Genomic DNA, 21463 nt, shown 5'->3' on the forward strand with positions numbered 1-21463 from the left:
AAACTCTTAGAAAACTTAATTGAAGTCACATAGATGTCACTAATTTAAAAGAGCAAACGAGGAATAAAAGGAAAAGGAGAATAGTGAAAAAAGGTCTATAAAGAGGAGAATAAAATACCAGTAATAATTCCTAGAAATGTGATAAATTTTGCATCCACGTTATATTGATGAGATACCAGTATAAATCGATCGATATAATAAGAATATTAATACTTGAAGACAAAAACAATAGTTTTGCAGGCCTTTAGCATCCTGTCACGTCTTTTGTAATTATGTAAATTTTCCCTTATAAGTAATCGTTTGTAATATAATCACAATGTTAACAAAAGCAATATAATCATTTTATTTCATTAAAAGTTAGTACCTATAAAGTGTTTCAGGACTTTGCTTTTAGTTGATCGTTTACACTAATAAAATTTCTGTTAATGACTAGTATCTCTACTATACCAGCTCGGTTCAGCCAATTTCATTGTAATTAATATCTGTTCATTGTGCTGTAATTTGTATAAGCCAACAAAAATACAATAACCTCCAAGATTCTGTTAATAATCCATCAACAGTTAATAATCCATCAACAATTTTAATTAAGTTTTCAGAATAATGAATATTCAAATACATATTTATAGCAATTTCATTGCAAGTATTTTACGGTTCATTTACCTGTAAGACTAGCTGAATATATATGATTCGACTAAAATGATTTTTTTTTTCATTGTTGAAATATTTCACTAAAATACATTTATGTCGTTGTAGTACTTTCCTTTTTAAATTATAAATCTCAAATAATCCACCAAGAGCTTACGATAGTTTTATAGTGATAGTAATTAATACTTGTACCAGATACCATTCGTTTTAAACAGTGGTACATTTTGTGCAAGAATTTTCAATTTTAAGTTTGATTCGATTGTCAAAAATATTTTTGAATCCACAATGTCGTGAAATATTCTTTATGACTTTTGACGCACAACGAGGTAAGACATTAATTCATTTAGCAAAAATACAGAAAAGGGTCTCAAAAGCATTAGCCTGGGCAAGGTTAAGGTTAAAGTAGACTTGGGTTTCGGCAATAGTGAAGTTAATTTGCAGAAAATTGTACGTAATAGGGGACTAAAGCATACCAAATACTTCGCTAATTCAAAAAGCAAGCTGGGCGATTTTCATGAAGATGTAAAGTTGATTAACTACAAAAAATAGTATGAGACCTAACTCATAACAAGTTTACTACAAGATAGTATTATTTTATTAGGAAAAATTTTACCGGTGTTTCCTTAATCTTCTCAAGAGATGTAACTTGATGTGATAAGAAATTTTAAGTTTTTTTTCATATCTTGAAGTATTCTTAACAACAAATGTGAAATAACGTTTTAACCTTCTAGATTTTATCAAATTTGAAGTCTAGTATATCAGTATCTTTAATATTCACATTTTAACTCGTAATTGCAAAATTTCGAAAAAGTGTATTATCTATAAACGAAAAGAAATGCAATTTAATTTTTCGTTTTACAAAATGCTACTGGCTAGAGTGACTACTCACTACTTTGAAGACTTGATTTGCAAATTAAAGTTTTGATTTGCTGATAAAAATGGAGCAAGCGTTTGTTCATGCTCAATCAGACAACTTGCCCCGAATCCCTGGCAATGGCTAGTTATTTTGCCACAATAGAGTCTTATGGCGATAATTCAATAAGTTATATGCAGTTGAAAAAGGAAGATGATATAGGCACAAAAAAGGGCTGGGTTACTCCGGAACATAAGCTTCGTAAAACACCGTATCACATTACTTTAATTTGTAAAAGAAAAATATCTGTGTTTCAAAGTGTCCAATGTGATGAAAGCGGAAGCGAAGAACCATCTCCGACTTCTGTAAAGTGTTATTGGTCGAAATCAATATTGTCTTTAATAGGTATCTGTTTTTATGAAAACCAAAGGTTTTGCGGGGGGAACGTAGAGGAACCATACAAAAAAATCGGTAGCTTACTGTCACTAGAAAATATTAGTCATAAAATGATAAGTAGCGATGTAGTCTCTAAAACCCTAATATGGTGACGGTCAAAGCAGTATATGAAGTAATACCTTTTGGTTGTTTCGTCATACTGTACGTTGAGAAGCAATAGGGGGTTGAGTGGGTAAATATCCCACTTATCTTCGTTCCTCGTTCCAGCAGCCGAGATGTCTTTCCCATCCATAAAAGAAAGAAAAGGTGTCGCGTTGATGTCAAATTATACACCGTTATTTTCGTGTTTTCTATCCTTTTGATATACTCATGAATATTTAATATGGTGTAGTTATTATCTTATTTGAATATTTTGGCAAGATTCAATATTTTTATCGAATATTTTGAGCAGGCGATCGGCGCTGATGACATAGCTTGTTGGCCGAGCCGCTACAAGGATATCGAGTGGAGCGACGTATTTATTAGAATTTTTCCAACCTGATATTTTCGCACAATCTTCGGCTATGGACGGTACTTGCTATCAGCCAAGTATCGATTGACCGTCCCATAATGCCTAAGTCGGTTTGAACACAAAACAGAATCGTTCCTATAACGGTAACTGTCCTGTTGGAACGAACTTTACAAATACTAGAGGAACCAAATAAATTGCTAAATTCAAATGATAAATGTATCCTCAAAGTACTCACTGCTAACTATTTCCATTCGATTTCAATATCAACTAGGTGGGAATGGACTCTGATACCCGAAGTGGAAAATATTTCAGATTAATGATCGATGGTGTTTCAAAGATGTGAATTAATCATAGTTTAAGGCCTCTGGACATGATGCAATACAACGTGCAATGCAATGCAAGCTGCAATATTTCTTGATCAAAAGAATGCGCAGATGAAGTTCAGTTGATTACTTCATGCAAGATCCCGCACTTGCAACATCATCGTTTGGTGCCATTTTTATTGTGTTCAAGCTGCAATTTTAGGGAGAAGTTTAGCTACTTTTGCGTGAGAACAAACCTGTCCATCAGGCTACAAAAGCGAGGCAGAAGCAGATATCATTATTTGCAGTTATTCATTGACCACTTTTTTCTTGTTCATTTCACTTAAATTTTCCATTTTAATTTTTAAACCGGTGACAAAACATTAAATTTAACATTAGGAAATTGTTTAATTCACTTATGGAATATTTGTTAGAGGCAACTATGATGCAGTGGTAAGAGACTTGCATAATGTCAAACGACGTGCCATATTAATCTATGAAATATTTCGACTTTGAAAAAAATATTATGAAATTTTTTGCACTTTGTGTTGCACCCTGTCAAGCTGTCTTTAGATGTTTTCTTGAACTGGTCAGAGATTGAGTCATAGGAATTCTTCTTGTGATAAAACGTGAAACTTAGATCAATATTTTGTTAATCAAGGCTATTCGGTTTAAAACGTGGTGGTTTTCTTCAATTCTAAAATTGAGATAACCTTTTTTTGTTTTCTCGAGTTTAATGAGACTATAAAGAGTATGAGATATATTTCGGGATATCCCCACGTAGCAAAATGAGAGAAGAACCGACTCGGTACTATTCTAGCTTTTATTTTTTACTGGAATAGTTTTTTGACGATCAATAATTTGTTGGTAAAGCGGTTGTGAGATTCATATTTTCCCCAGAAACAATTTATAACCTTCACTTGTATATAATTTCAATACCTTCTGTATCGACACCAGACTACTAAGGTTTGTTGTGTTGGTACATGGTACATGTATTCTGTTTTTATAAATATATGGTAGTGCAACTACACTCAATTCAATTAATTTTTTCTTATTTGGTATCTCTCCATGTTTCAGAAACTTTGAAGTATCTCAACATAAACCAGTTTTTGTTAATAGGGTTTGTTATTGGTTTCCAATGATGATGTAACGTATCCTAATTATAAATAATAAATACACCCTAATTTAATTGCTATAGTAGTTTTCTGAGGTTGCGTGCTGGAAACATCTATTTGTACGGTGAAAGCGTATTAAAGTTTAATGTTCGGTCTATAGCATGAACAATAGAAAAATTTAAAACAAAACACATATTCTAACATATCGAATGAAAACGAAAGTGGAAAACACATAAGGAATCGTTCTATAACTGGTTTTATCGATAATAATTATAAGAATTTTGGAAACGTAAGGATAAACAAATATTATCCTAGTATTTACAAAATAACTATTGAGTAGTTGCTGAGCTTAATCGTATTTATTACCCATCAGGATCGACGGAAAATGTAACTGTCAGGGGTAAAAATTCAAGTGTATCGAAATAACCAATAATTTTTGGATATAACAATAAAAAAAAGGTCGTCGCATTTTATGTGTCACCTTTTCTGCATGATTTTCTTCTATATAGTCGGAGAGGGCGGATGATCTTTATTCCTGACCAACCACTTCAAATATGCACAGTCCCCTCATCTCCTTGTGTAATATTGGTGAATAGCGAATTGTACTCTTTTGCATCGTGTTATCAGTTTGTTTTTAATATCTTTTTTGGACTCTTTTCCCCAAGCCAAACTATTTCCCTGAAAAATTTGTCGGATTTGTTTTCTTTTTACCGGTTCCTATTATAGTTGTGTTTTTGATATGGACGGAATGAATTTAACTTATTGATTAAGTTTGAGATAATATTGTTGTATTTATGTATCAACAATTTAACATAAGATTTTGGCAGTATAATCTTTCAATTTTCACCATTTTACTTTTCCATATTTTATGGAGCCTTTATGAAATCTTTTCCAGTTTTGGAACAACAGTATTTTCAAAAACGTGCCTCTTTTTCCTACAAAAAGACATGACCTGCTCCCAAAAATGGTTATAACTTGATGCAGCAACAATATAATATATTATGCAACATATTATATTGCAACGGGTTATTTTAATGCAAAGAGATATTTGTGAACCAAAAGAAAATTGACAGATATTTTTTTCCCAATAAAAACCCACTTTCACAATATTTTTACAATAGAAATATTGAAATGCTAGTTGGGTATTGAGCACACGTACATGAAAACATCAACGACAATATTGTTGCTTGAATTGTTTGATTTAATTTAAATAAATTAGTGATAAAAATTATTGTAACACGACATTAATTATTAATAGATACGATATTGATCAAATCTACATTTATAGTTTGTTAACTCCAATAAATACATGCAGATGACATGAGGGTCTTTTGTATATACACTGAGATTGAAGGGAGAACTTTCAATTGAAGTTAATTGATTCAGTCAGGGTCTCGTTTTCTTCGAATCCATAAAATTTCTTTGTTTTTCACATATACTCACTTATTGAGATATATTTGAATGCGATTGGATTCAATAAAGTATATAAATAAATTTTATAAGAAGGGTACATAATAGTTATTTATGCATCAAGTAAATATATCTATTACGAGGGTTGTTTGAAAATTTTCCGATCTCAAACTGAAGATGTCAGTACTTATGAATTTAAGTTGAGAAATATATTTGGGCATGATATGGAAGATTCTCACTAAAATTAAAACAATTTCGTACACTTAGTTTTTGTTTGACTTTCGTGTAAATTAGTCGGTCTGAAGATTTTTCTGAAAATGGAAAAAATTAATATTGAACTGTCGTTTACTTTTTGTTAAATTTATGATGATAACATTTTGGGCAACTCAATTAAAAAGTAGCTGGATAAGCTTGACTATCGACGGCCAAAACTGTGACAACCAGCGATATCATCGAAAGCTCGTTAAATGGTACTGGACGACCATAGGATTAAAAGTTTTTACGTCAATCCGTAACTCTAGATGAAACATGAATGCACCACTACACTTCTAAAATGAGGTGAAAAAGGCGAAAGAAAATGGTTTCCCATCAGGACAACGCGCTTTCTCACACTATAGGATCGCCTTAACTAAAATTCACGAATAGCAATTGGAATTAGTTGACCCACCCATCGTATTCACCAGATTTGCAGAAACAGTTTTAACTCTTAAGTACTGTACTTCCAAATTAATGACATACTATTGTAATAAACTATTCTAACGCCTGAGAGACGGTGTAAAAATGGATTTTCTCTAATACCTGGCGTTAAGTAGCGTATTTGTTACAGTACGAGACTCAAATGAGGGAGGTCCCAGATTCAATGCCATTTTTTTTACTTATTTAGTAATACGTAATTATTTTTAATTGGTATTTCCGGCGCATGCCGTTGATAAAAGTAAGAATCGAAGATATTGAAGATAAGGAAACAATTCTAATCTTTAAAATACTAGAAATTAAAAATGGGACACAAAGGGTTTTTACTGTTTTAAATGCAACTTATTCGGAACTAGATTATTTGGCTTGTATTAAAAAATATATAGTTTCAATACCTCCTATAGTGATCACTTCCAAATTCTTTTTAAAATAATTTGAGGGCATATTTACTGGAAAGTACCTTCTACTCTGTAAAGGACTTCTATTCTAATAATAATGTTTAATTCCGGGCATGCTGCATCCTGGTTTAATTTTTGCTATGGATTTATATACTAATAATAGTACATAATACTATTTTTTATAATTTTGTTACTCATTGTTTATTTGTTTTCTTCTGTAATTTGGAATTTTATTGTATTTGTATCTTTATTTAGTTATTTTCATGTTTCTAAGTTTTTACAAGCTTTTGTCTACAAATTGTAACAATTTTTTGACAATAAAACATTTCTCTCTCTCAGTAGGACGACCGGTGCATTGCTCATCTTTAAAGGAAAAATCTCCAGACCGGAATTTTTAATACCAATTCTGACACGTGCGCCATGTTAAGCAATCAGCACCGTAAACTAGAAATATTTTTTTGTAAGCAGCCCTCTTTCGTTTACGAAAATACAAAAGTAAAATATGCTGAAAATTATCGTTTCTACACTCAATTTAAAATTAACCCACAACTAATAGCTTTAATAAAAATCACGCACTGCTTTCAAAGTACAACACTAACATAAGTTATTCAAAAATAAAGCAAAAGGCAACTCATATAATATCATTAAAGCAAATTTTATTCAAAATATCAGGCTTAATTTATCAATTAAAAATTGTTGCTTTTTTACGTGAAACTTTATACATAACTTAATGATACCTCACGCATTTAATTGTTTCCTTCATATTATGTAATTGTGTATACCAAGAATCTTTTTTTTAGAAATGGGCCCCACTCTATGTTAGGCCTAGGGCCCCCTGGTGTAGAAAGACGGCACTGCCTTGTATCATAGATTATTCTCCTAAAATTGAAAAAACATGGACTAGATTCGAGATATTTTTTTTAATTTTTAATATTTTTAACTTTTACTCATAAAATTTCAAAATATAGAATTCTAGATAGAAAGGAAATATTAACAGATGCTACAAAATGTCAAAGAATAAATGATTGTTTTTATTGGAGTCTACATTAATTATTCATCAATTATATATATAAAAGAATAATAGACATGAGCAACTCAAACATTTTTTCCACCCTATACCAGTTTGCAGCCACACAAAAAATCGGTTTTCTTTCTAACAAACTTGCCGATGTTATCAATTAAAATTCATTAGCCCTGTATCAAAGATTATTCTTTCAAAAATTACAAATTGAAGTAAAAATCGATTAGATTCGATATATTTTTAGGTTACTGTTCATTTAACTAACAATGAATTTATGCGAAACTTTTTATATTAAATTTTACTTATCATATTTCAAAATATGGAATTCTAGTTATAAGAGAAATTTCAACAGATACCATCCAATATCATTAAAGAATAAGCAATCGCTACAGGTACAATAGAAATAATTAGAGTTCTAGAAATAGATAAGTACCCTTACAAACTTTTATTATGGAGAACTTCAATTATTGAAAAACTTAAATTAATGTTTTTCTACTTTCAGAGAGAATCTGATACAATTTCCTATTGAAAATACAAAATTATAGTTTTTTTTTTCAAAGCTGTTTATCGACCAAATTACGATTTAGGAAATGAACTTAGTAATGAGAGAATGATAAAGAGATAGGTCTATTCTGAGACCTACATCACTGTCGATTTTTACGAATTATTTATTTCACTCGGATGACATGTGAGAAGGAATTTAGAACAAAGCACAAGAGTAGTTAATGACACTAATAACTAGCTAGATATGAATAAACTCAGTTAAGCTAGGTATTAAAATCGAATAATCACTTTAAAAGGAAACGTTAGAGAGTCATAAAATTTTCATCGCTTCATTTTATGTCAGCGTTCAATGAAAAACAAATAATACTTTTACATGTGTGGCATCATTTGTATAGCATATTATCAAATCTAATTCGTGAAGGGTTAAACTCTATATGAATGTGTATAAAATCCTGTTTACATTTATTTTATAATTATGTCTTTGTGTTTGCTCCCTTTATCAACTTTGAAGTGTAATGTAAATAAAATTGATTATAGAATATCGTACTAAAAACTGTTTACATTTAATTGTAAAAATTTTTGCAGATTTTAGGATTCGAGTTAGTCATTTAGTTAGTTCATCGTCTTGTCAAGCTTAGGTTCCAATGTCTCTACATTACTTGTAAGTTTTGGTAATAGTTGATGTTTTAAAAACATATTCAGGATTCCATTTTTAAAACGTGCATGTAACTTGCTTTCCTTGCCAATAAAGCCTCATAAAATTAGTTTCTGCGTATTTTTAAGATAAATAAATGTATCAGTAATTGATATTGGGTTTGACTGATGTAATTTTCCCGAGTGTCTCTAGTCTTTTTAATATAAAACTAAGCTCAAGTTACTTGTCGATAATCAAGGTTTCCATTGATTGGAAATTCATCAAAATCAGTTGAGCATTTTCGAAGATTACTCATTACACATTTTTCCTCTTTGTAACTCTAGTATCGATGAAAAGTTTTTCTTATTTCAAAAGTCATAAATTGGAATTCAATTCAATTTCTCCACAGTTTCCTTCACTTTATAGTAAACTTCATATGTGAAATTCTATTGAATATTGTATTCCAAAATACGATATTTGGACAGTTAGATGTCTCACATCGTCTGAGAACGTCCTGTAAATAATTTTTCTGTTTGCATCAATATTCAAAGTTATATTTTATTGAGATTTCAGAATGTATTCATTCATTTTCAATTAAGAGAACTACTAATTATCAATTCAAAAATTAAACCACCTCATGTCACCGTTGGCAGTGTGAATATTTCCTCAATATTTCATTTCGATTTTCCAAGGGCATAGATATAGATATTAGCAACACTTGTGTTCCAATAACTTAGACATGTTCTGAATGGAAAGTTGCCTGCACTGAAGATCTTGAAAAAATTCTTAGAATAGTAAGTGGAACCTTTATGACCCTTGAATACCAAGAATAGATAATACACAAAAATGGGTTGGTTGGGCCAAGCAAATAGATTTTTGCCTATCTTCTTTAATGCAAATGTGCTCACATAGTCAAAATATACACGGAATGAATCACTTATAGGTAAACTACAAAAAATTGATTCAATAATGCGTAGTACCTCCTGGACCTCGCAGAACTGTATGCATTCGTTGGGGTAAGCTTTTTATTAAATGTCAGATGGTTACTTGAGGAATGTTTTCCCTACATCAGAAAATATCATAGCAGTTTTTCGATCAAGATTTGCATTTGTTCATTCAAATAATCCCTAATAGTCGAAAATTAAATTGAGAAATACCTATGAGAATCTAACGCAAACGGCTTCAGTTGATCTTCACTCATATTTTCCATTCATCGATAGATAGGAACTAGCTCTGTGTATTCCTCAAAACTTATTCAAACTTAGGACATTTCTGAATCACAACCGAATGGCTTGTTTAGAGAGATAGTACAATCATAAAATATTTGTCAATATCTGCGCCCATATAAAAATAATCTGGAGATTTTCGATTCACTCCAATTTCATATTTGTACATCAATATCTTCCAATCATCGACAGTCTATTGTACTTGATCACTTAAATAGCAAACCTTCTACTAACTCCGGCTTCTTGTCCTCTTCTAGCGCGCTAGATAGAAAAAGAGTCTCTCTCACACTTGATATACATTTTTATTTTTAGATTTTTTTATTATTGTCTTCATTTAGTTATTGGTGTATTTGTTTCTTAGTTTTCCACAAACTTTTGTTTGAAAATTGTTAATAATATTTGACCATAAACCATTTCTCTCTGTATTTCATAAATAATTTTCTTGAGGGTGAAGATACCACCTTCATCTCTCTTGTTCAAACTAATCCAACCTATAGCCTTGACAAGAAAAAAGTAGTCTCTATATTTGCATATGCTGTAGACTTAATACTTCCAATTATTGTTAAATTTTAATGTTGGTTACTCGTCGCATTGCTGACACTTGAAGTGTTCAGAAAACTTCAGCTCTTCACTCAAAATTTGCATCAGTTATGTCCTTTATGTATTCAATGGTTGAGGATGATAGCGAGTTGGGGTTGACTTCTCTTCAACAACATTATCGCGAATATCAGCAATGCTCTCCTCATAACAAACACATCTTCTATAAACCCGATTTGCGTGCAATTCTACTCTTTCTAATTTAAGCCCTCATTTTCATAAGATGCTTCAACAATCTTAACGAATTGGGTAACTTTCTATTATTAAATAAAAAAAATTTGCAAATAAAATTGGCCAAAACCTTGACGTTAAGGTGTGACAATTGGTATCGTACATTATGGTTGGACTACCTTTTACTCAGTATTTAGAGCAGAAATTTCAAAGAGTGGAGTTACTTAGTTGAGTTAAGTCTTATTAATTTATAAAAAATTGTTGATGCGTTTCTTCCAGGTGTCGGGAGTACCTGTTTGAATGACTATTTGTAGGTAACGTTCTTTCGTGCCGCATTAAGACTATATGCTGAAGGTATAGGTTTCCATCTATCAACTTTAAATTTTTAGTTTCGTCTATGCTTGTGTAGGTTATGTGGCTCTAAATGCCATCAACAATAAGATAATTCAGTTTCAAAAGTTGAATGATACATATGGAGTTTCTCAAAAGGGTTCTTGTTCCTATTGTTAATGTTAGCATTATTTTCAATTTTTTATTACCTTTTTCTATTATTGGTGTAACCTGATATATTGTTTGAAAGATTGTTTATTGCTTATTTATTAACAATAAAATTCTAGTAATTTATTTTTGCTTAAATAAATATCACTAAAACGCTGATAATAGTTGAAAATCATAAACATTTATAGGAATACTGTAATATTCATCATATCCTGTTGGTTGTTGAGGTTAACAGTTATTGTATCTAATTTCAGAATTCCATTAGCAGATTCCCATTTACAATGCTATCACTGTTAATCTGTTGACGTATTACACTCGATTTTCTGAAATTAAATTTATAAATTAATAATTTGTTCAAATTACACACGCAGTGATACGTTCTTGAGCGATTACTATTTAATTTCGTTACAAAGGTGTGAGGACCACACCAACACATCATGTTTAAATTATCTATCTATTCCTACCAATTACTGTTATGATTGTGCATTTCACCATCAAGTCTAAATGATTAAACGATATTCTGTTCAAGGATAAATAGGTCTATTTTCCTGCATGTTAAAGTATAATCGTAGCTGTAATAGTATTACAGAAAACAAAATTTATTTTACAAGAACCTGATTTATATCATAAAATTATTTCTCTATGTAATACGTTTCTGTTACAATACATTTTTCCAACTTTGTGGTAATTTTTTTATTCCGTTTTCATAAAATGAAGTTGGACGGGTACTAACCAGTAGTATATGAATGTGTTGATTTTTGATCTTAAATTGCATGGATGATCAAGTATTTTCTAGTTCATTTCCATTAGTATCTGCTGCCAGTAGCTGTTATGTGGGACCTGGAATTGAGGAAGAGCAGTCTAGACTTTTTGTGGATATTGTAGATTTATTTGGGACTGACGCCCGTGTAAGAAATCTATAAGCAGAAATATCCTTCCAATCCCAAAAACTGTGGTCAACACCTGAAGACAATCAAATTTGATTTGGTTTTGAGATGTAATGATGCAATTTTATACAAAAAAGCTTTCCCTTCTTCTTCAAAACAAGTTCGCAGCAAATGTAAACCCGTACCACATTTTGAGAATTACTTTGCAAACTTGGACCCTAATGTGCTGAGATTTTTCTGAACCATTACTAATTTGCGACGATTGGTCGAACATATCTATAGCTGAAATTAATTTCTTCAGAAATTTGAAGTATTTGGAAGCGTCGATGTCGATAAGCTCACGTTTTTATTATCATCGTACTAATGCGAGGATGAAGGGGATGCGCTTGATTATATTACAACATCTTTTAACTTAAAAGGGCAGCTTTCCTTATATGTGCAAGCAGTCTGAGACAGGCAAATTCCTCTCAGTTATCGTAATGGCTACTAACTCAAGTACTGGACAAATCTGACAACTTGGTTCCCTTGTTTCCGGTATTCATACCTAACGTCTAAAAATGCCCAATCACATACAAGTATTCTCCCTCACTGGCAATCACTAAAGGCTCATTTATGTGTGGTTAACATTCGTAATAATAAAACTACCAATCTAACTAATAACGCACTAAATTTTTTTTCCGAATATTACTTTCCACTTCCCAAAACGAACATAATAACTGGGCTAATATAACTGAAACACATCACTCAATAAGTCGACTAATTAAGAAAAACACATTTTTTGCTAAAAATCAATTTTCATCAGTGTAATCTCATACAAGAGCAATACAATAATTCCAGCCTCTCTAACTTCTCGATGCCGTGTTTGCAGGAAGATTTGTTTTTTGCATCAAAATAGGCTTCAGTTACAGCAATTGCTTCTTCATTGGAGCTGAATTTCTTACCGGGGAGCATTTTTAAAAAATCAGCGTAGGGCCAGTAGATGAGGAAGCAATTCGAAGTATAATTCGTTCAATTTAACCATCGTTATCATCGACTTGTGAATGCATTGTCTTGGTGAAACAGTGGTTTTTTCTTCGACATTCAGGCCTTTTTTCCTTGATTTTCGCAACCAAACGATCCAGCAACTCTATGTAGTATTTTTCTTTCCCGGCTGGAGATAGTAAATGAACAATATTCCATGTGCATACCAAAATACTGAAGCTATAACCTTCACAGCTGAGTGTTGTACCTTTGGACGCTTCGGACGTAGTTCACTGGCTGCAGTCCACGCAGATGATGATCGTTTTCATTCCGGAGTGAAGGGATAAATCCATGTTTTATCCATTGTTACATGTAGACGCAAAAAATCTAATTTATTATGTGTGAACATGGTGAAACACTGCTCTGAATTATTAATACGTTGATGTGATTGACTGTTAGTAAACCCGGCACCCACTTTGAAGAAACCTTTCTTATTGTCAAATTTTCATGCATAATTGTAAACACACTGCCTTCTAATATATTTACGGCCTCAGTTATCTCACGCAATTTCAATTTACGATGAGATATACCAATATGTGGACTTTTTTGAGATTTTCTGGAGTAACCACCTCAATTGGACGACCAGAACGGCCACCATCTTTGGTAGGAGCACGTTTAAATTCAGTACCCCAATAACAAACAGTGCTTTTCGATAGAGTAGAGTTCGGATAACACTTTTGAAGCTATTGTTGAGCTTGTACTGTACTTTTTTTCATAAAGTAGCAATGATAAACTAACACACGAAATTGTTTTCAATCCATTGTTTTTAAAATAACAAAAGTAGTTTCACTTAAATGGCTGTCACTTTGTTCTGACTAATCAAAATGTCATAAAATTTCACTCATAGTTTTTTGAAAGTTGGTACATAAACGTCATATGGATTTGACAATAACAGCGCCATCTATGTATCAGTCACACGACTTATTGAGTGATGGTATATAATTCTGGAGAATATCATTTTTATCTAATGAAGAACAAACTTTTTTGATTGAATTCTTATGCTTGGTTTTGTAGCAGTTATAAAATGAAAATGCCTTATATGTATAATGTATGTAAATTTTCATGATAATCTCTAGCAGCATTTCACAAGAAACGCTTCTTTGTATCCAGGCCGATGTTTTAGTTCTGTATCACATAAGATACATTTTTTTTGTGGATGCTGTAGTTTTTTTAAAAATGAATTATAGCATTGTAAAACAATTTTTATGGCATCAGATATAAATTCCACTATAATATCATAAATCAGTGACGCATAATTTCACAAAAAATGCTTCAATTATTTGTTTTAAAATGGAATCTTTAGGTTATTCTTCAAATCAACTGAAATATCTATTTATTGGTTAGGAAGTTTCGTGTAAACTATTTAGTTTATACAGATTTACATATTTAACTCCGCCTAGGATGGTTGATGGGTGGATTGAGTAGCCCATTGACTATCACTGCCGGTCCCAAGCCCGGATAAAGGAGGAGGGTTAAGGGGTGAGGCCAGCAACCTGCCCCTCGTAAAAAGAAAAAACGCTCACAGAACTGTCACATTAGCCTCGGAAACTGGACGGAGCATTGAAGACGACACGGCACGAAAACGGAAAAAACGAGTATGGAAAGAAAACATAGTAAGACTCGGAAGTTGGAACATTACATCATGGAGCAACAAAGACTATGAAGTGATCTTAGAAATAGAGAAAAACAAAATAGATTTCTGCGCACTTTCAGAGACCAAGAAGAAAGGCAATGGCAGTCAAAGGTACCAAAACTACATACTGTTTTATAGTGGAGTCGACAAGAACTTGCGAGCACGGGGAGGAGTAGGGTTACTAGTGAATAAAAAATTTGAAAAAGATATTAAGGAAGTACAGTATATAAGTCATAGCGTCATACAGATAACAGTAGAGCTGGCCAACGAAAGAACACACCTACTAAGTATATATGCACCGGATGTAAGCAAACCGAAAGAAGAAAGGGAAGCTTTTTTTGATGCCTTGCAAGCTACGTTAGACAAAATACCCAGTAAAGACAAAGTGTTTATTATGGGCGACTTTAACTCAAGAATTGGAAACACAGTTATCCCTGGAATCATGCATAGTTTCAACGAAGAAGCAGTGAATGATAACGGAGATATATTGATATATGTATGCGCCCTCAACGAATTACGTATCAACAACACATATTTTGATCATAAGGAACAACAAAAGTACACCTTCGCTAACACGAGAGACCAAAAATCAACTATTGACTACATAATTACAAACAGGTAAGTCCACCCCTCCCAGATACTTGACGTACGGGTATTAACATCGGCAAATATCGGCACACAACACGGTTTAGTATTGTGTAAATACCGCGTATCCCACATAATAAAGAAAAGAAAAACACCCAACCACGTATCGAAATTTAATATAGAGTCGCTTAAGGATGAAAGCATTAAATACCTCTATCAAAACAGAATCCGCGAAAAAATTGTCCAAAACCCTATAAAAGAAACCGACAACGTAGAAGCCGCCTGGGAGAAACTAAAGAATAACATAAAAAACAGCGCAAAGGAATCCCTAGGAGAAAGAACAATAGACACGAATAGAACACACAATAAACCCTGGTTCACTCTAGAAATTAAGGAACTGGCAAATGAAAAAAAGAAAGTGTACATAAAATACATTACCAATAGAACACAGGAAGAATACGAAGTCTATAAAAGAGTGAGAAATAGAACAACCAACACAATAAAAGAACTGAAAAAAACATACTGGGAAAATTTCTCAGTGGAAATGGAACATGATTTGTACGGAGGCCAGAAAAAAATATGGAACATGATACGAAAAATGAAGAAACCAATCAACGAGGAGGTAGTGGTAAATGTTATAAATCAGGAAACATGGGCAGCACATTTTGAGATCCTATATGATAACAACGAAAGCAGGGACGAAGAAGAAGAAGAAGCCGCAAACCCGCCATCCCCAAACGAACAGGAAGAAACCATCACATTAGAAGAAGTACAAACAACCATAAAGAAACTAAAGAATAGAAAATCACCAGGTACAGACAATATTCCAAATGAACTACTGAAGAACGGGGGCCCAGAAATCGAAAAAGAATTAATAAAACTGTACAATAAAATAGAAAGAACTGGAGTAATACCCGAAGAATGGAGAACTAGTATAACTATACCTATATACAAGAAAGGTTTAAAATCAGATCCGAAGAATTACAGAGGCATAACGCTACTTAGTAGTGTGTTAAAGTTATTTACCAAGATACTTGCAAATAAGATAACAGCTAAGATAGGCATCTCAGAAGAGCAACAAGGCTTCCGCCCAAACAGATCCACTATAGACGCAATATTTATATTACGCCAGTTAATAGAGAAATCCATAGAATACAATAAACCCATGTACACATGTTTCGTAGATCTAAAGCAAGCATTCGATAGAGTAAAACTCAACGATGTAATCCACCGACTAAACCAAAAAGGCGTCAAGAAGCATTATACAAATCTAGTAAGGCAACTTAACATCAACACCAAGACAAGAATAAAAACAGGCTGTGGGCTAACAAGAGAACTCAAAGTCTCATCCGGCATAAGACAGGGAGATAGCCTTAGCCCATGCCTTTTCAACGTTATAATGGACCAAATAATTGAGAGCGTAAACGAAGTTAATGCAGGATTCGAAATGAATAACCGTCGTCTGAGAATCCTTTGCTACGCAGATGACGCTATACTTATAGCTGAAAATGAAGACGATCTACAACGCCTCCTTGATAAATTTAACCTGACGGCACAGAGACTTAACATGCAAATCTCATGCGAGAAAACACAAAGCATGGTAATATCCAAAGACCCAATAAGATGCAAGTTGGTAGTAAATGAGCGCATTATAGAGCAAGTAATGAATTTCAACTACTTGGGCGTAGAAACAACGAGCAGCAGAAACATAACGGACGAGGTAGATAAGCAGATCAAGAAAGCAACTAGAATATCGGGATATTTACGGGACATTATATGGAGAAATAAATATATGAGCTTAGAAAGTAAGACGCGAATCTACAAGACCTGTATCAGACCCATACTAACCTATGCCGCAGAAACAAGGGCAGACACAACACAAACAAAGAGAAAAATGAAAACAGTAGAGATGAAGATATTACGAACAATAAAGGGTACCACACTCCACGATAGAATACCCATCACAGATACCTTAAGAGAACTGGGAGTACAAGATGTCGTTAGATGGGTAAGAGCAAGACGCCACCAATGGAGAGACCATGTAGAACGAATGGCTCCAGAACGGATTGCCAAATGGGCCAAAACACAGAAACCAGACACAAGACGCCCAATCGGTAGGCCCCCAAAACGCTGGTACGATAGCTGGACATCGGCGTCACAAGAGGGCAGATGACAGACCTGACAGGACCTCGTCCTACTACAAGAAGAAAAAGAAGAAGAAGAAGATTTACATTTCTGTTTGCATAGTCTTGTGATTGTAATAGGCAGAATTATTGATTGTAATAATATATGATAAATGCAAAGCGATATTAATTAATTGTTCAACTTAAATGACAAAATGTTTAATTACGCCCCTGAGAAAGTAAAGTTCAATTTAGCTGTGCATATGAAAACTTTGGTGTTGAATGTATATGACGCTTTTGTCATACATACATGAACACTTCAATAGTGATATTCGGAATATAGTTTCTAAGTCTTCAAATATGACCGGAATTTGAGAAGCAACCATTGTAGACTTTTCAAGTAACGAAAGGGTGGAAATATTATAGTAGCATCTGAAACTTCAACTGAGAGAAAATACATTCAATAGACGGTTTTATAAAACAACTAATCCGAAGAGAAGTGTATTTATTTCATTTACTTAAAAAGATACCAACTTTGCATCAACTTTTAGTAGACATTAATGGAGGCGAAACTTTGCCAACCCATAAAAGAGACTAAATGTGGAAAACTCAATTTTTTATATTAAGTCAATTTATTTTCCATTCAAAGTTTTTCGGTGAAATTGTGCTCTTTTCCATTACTAGTTTAAAGTAAAAATTATGAAGATCATTCTAATTTTCTACGAGTTTTAGTGTTTCATTTATTTTTGATTTCTTCTTCATGACACTTAAAAATAATCTGTTTACAGCATGATGGTCATATCATGTTTTATTTTCCTACACTCTTGCCTTTTCATCATCCTGTTCAAACCATATCTACCTGAATAAATGCCATCCTTATTTTTAAATAAAAATCATTTTTCACGATGCGGTAAAGATCTATGGTGTATTTTCTAGATGAAATGCAGTCTATTCTTATGCGCAAATAAATAGGACATAAGCCTAAAATGCTGATTACTGTTATTTTTTTGTGGAGTGGACTGTAAAGAACACTGCTTTCTTTTGAGTTAATTTTGACTACAGTAGTCATTAAAAATTGTTGGCACAAGTTCACTTCTTTTGGTGAGGATTTTGCACATTCTGGCGTACAGTTGGATCAAAATTTATCTGCACTGAACTACTAATTTGCCATAAAACATCGTATCAGTTTTCAACTACTCTATAACTCAAGACGTAAGACCGATGCATACTAGGTTATGGTCTCCTATAAACGCCGTCGGCCGCGAACAGCGACACGCCGTACGCCGCGTTATGATACTATAGAAATATACTGATGTGGCCTCTTTCACACGCTGACGTTAGCGTGTGGACACCGTAGGTGCTATTATATCGCTTTGCGTAGACGTCTTATTTGGCGTTAGCACAAAACGTCGAAATTCAATGAAGAAAAAGACGAATTATTGATTGAATCAGTCTAATGTTATTGTACATTATACAATAAAAGTGACAAGCAACTTTTTCTTCAGGTGATATGGGCTTAGAATGCCTTTTTGATGGCAGATTTAGATGTTCCCACACAAGTCTATATATTTGAATTGTTCTTTATTGATTCGAAAATATTCAATGGATTAATTATTGTTGTCTTCCTCTTCATAAATAATCGTCGCCTTGTCGCTTTGATTTTTCTTCGTATACGGTCAACTTGTGCCTCCTTTTTAAGTACCATAAGCGCTGCCAAAAGTATCGAATTTACAATATCCATTTTCTATCACACGCTAGCACTGATTATCGACTGCTGTTGTGAACGAGACGTCGTCGTTCGCGTATGAGATGTATTGACAGCTGACGCTGTGCCTGGCGCTCAGATGTCTATCGGAACGTTGACGCTCAAGTCGGATGCCGCATATAGTACTTAATAGGAGATCGAGGCGTTTTTATGATCTCGTGGATAAAGTCAAATCCTGTGACGCCGATAAATGTGAATTTTCTCCATACTTTAGTTTATAGCGGTGATATACTCCTCAATAAGCAAATTTCTCCAATGTGTTGATTTTAATGTAAGGGTGTCAAACTCAATTTTGCAGAGGGCCATTTATTAAATTTAGAATGTGAAGCAGGCCAGATTCAAATAAAAACTGTACTAATTATTATAACATTTCATTTATTTATTAATATAATATACGGTTGTTAAAAGTGATATCAAAGTTATGAAAGAGGGTGATTATTTTAACCTCGAGGATCCAGATACCTAACCTTCTTGTTTTTGACAAGCTCATTGATATCAGATATTCGTTGTAAGCATTTTAAACAATTACGTTCATTCGTTGATCTTGTACGATGTTTAGTCTTACTTATTTTCGTGACGGAAAACATCTGTATGTTTTTTTATCCCAAACTTTTGAAATATTATGTATAAAATGTAAGAGCGTCAACCTCTTTAATTTTTTTCAAATACTTGTCTATTTGAAGATCTATCAACTCATTGGCAAATAAAATGTGGTCTGTGAAGCTTCAAAATTGAATGGAATTTTGAAACTTAGGAATTCCATTCAACGATTGTTGAATTCCGTGCTAAGATTTTGTAGATGTTGAGAACATTAATGAAATATTTATGGTTCGCCTTGCCAAATGATTCTAAACGAGTGAAAATGAAAATGATTTTTTACTTCATTTTCTCACAGCCTCAACTTCGTTTCAAACGCTTACATACATGAATACATTTGAGTGACAATCAGATTTTTACCCTGTTACTTTAATGGAGATCATTCAAGTGTTTATTCATATCTACCAAAAAGGCACAATCAACCCACTAGTCATTGTGATAATCAATTGGGTTGCCTTTTTCTGACTGCTTAAATTGGGTGTCGAGCCAACGAACTTCGGTGAAATAAGGAACATCAGATAACTTTTCTTCCATATCTAGTAATTTGGTAACGTTGATAAAGTTTCAATATATTCTCTAAGTTTTTCTAGAGAGAAATGATCATAAATGTCAAAAAGTCAGCGCGATATAACAGCATTTAGCCTTTGTTCTATTATCCTTAAAAACAGCCTTTATTATATTTATAGTTAAAAGAATGTTTTTTTTGTTTATTATCTAATATGTTTCATTAAATTTGAGCAATCAACATCTTACTTTGGAGGTCACTTCTTTTTGTATCAATCGTATTTGTCAAGGAATAAGATTGTCTTGATATTTAATTTCTTAAGGTAGGTCCACATCTGACATAAATTCTTGTCTTGTACGTCACAACGATGCGGCGCAAAAATATGTGCCGGAAAACGATCATTGAAACAACGTAAATTATTGCATCATTCGTTGTGGATTGATGCTCAGTCTGTACGTCAAATTTATTAGAGCTTCATAGTCTGCGGGAGATATGCGTAAGAAATTTCGAAAATGACCAGTACTGTCATCCAGGGATAATATATTTAGATTCCACCTTATTCATTTCTATTTACACACAGATTCTTCATCCAACAACGTCTCATGTTTAGCCTTCTTTTTGGTGATAAGGTGATTCATAATGATAAAAACGTCACGTTTTTTCCTTAATTCTAATTCAGCCATTAGGTAGTACTGAAAACAGAGAAGAAGTACAATACAGAGAAAGGAAGACCAAACTTGGACATCTCATCCGACACAAATAGTTCATAAACTTACGTGATGGCAGTTAGTACGTCGATATATACATCACTATGTGCCGCAAATTCTTTGACGTTCCATGAAAAACCTACAACTGCCGGATAGCGTGCGTCGTATGCGATAAAAATTTTTGCGTATAAAATATGCGCGTCACTACGTTTACACATGACAGAATTTATGTGAGATGTGGACCCGGCTTTACAAGAATTCATAATTTCGAAATGTTTCCTGTTTTCGAGACAGTTCATGGTAGATATTGTCAAGAATTGAAGATAAAAAAAATTTCTCTTGAATTACTAAAGATCATCAATATAACTTTCCTTTTGTTACTGTCGGTATAAATAAACTATATTGATTAAATATAAATTCACATTCCCCGTTTAATTGGTTTTAACAGTCTAATTAACTCCCATTGACATTAGTCATCAATTTATTTCCCAGTGCTGCGCACTTATTATGAGATGCAAGCTTTTTAAACGGTAGGAATAGACTTCAACAGCAGAGCTGAAAAATATTCACTTATTGTTACTATAAACTACTATAAAAGTTCGATAATTTTTCCATAATTACCTGTGATTTAGTACACTTTAAATCATATAATGTAGCCAATCGTACA

The 21463-nt window shown here is 32.9% G+C and overlaps 1 protein-coding gene across 4 annotated transcripts in view; it reads left to right on the top strand.

Moving 5' to 3' along the window:
• Positions 1-21463, top strand: part of LOC130445037 (matrix metalloproteinase-2-like) — a 254033-nt gene that overhangs the window by 181372 nt on the left and 51198 nt on the right. Inside the window, exon 1 of one of the 4 annotated variants that reach the window (XM_056780516.1) lies at positions 14291-15132. The exons of the other annotated variants lie outside the window; for them this stretch is intronic. Within the exon in view, the coding sequence (XP_056636494.1) occupies positions 14909-15132 (224 nt within the window). The 5' untranslated portion in view covers positions 14291-14908. Of the gene's footprint in view, positions 1-14290; positions 15133-21463 lie in introns of those variants that run through there. 4 annotated transcript variants of the gene reach the window in all.

Source organism: Diorhabda sublineata, chromosome 6 (genome assembly GCF_026230105.1).
Source record: "Diorhabda sublineata isolate icDioSubl1.1 chromosome 6, icDioSubl1.1, whole genome shotgun sequence".
In the NCBI taxonomy this organism is placed as follows: domain Eukaryota; kingdom Metazoa; phylum Arthropoda; class Insecta; order Coleoptera; family Chrysomelidae; genus Diorhabda; species Diorhabda sublineata.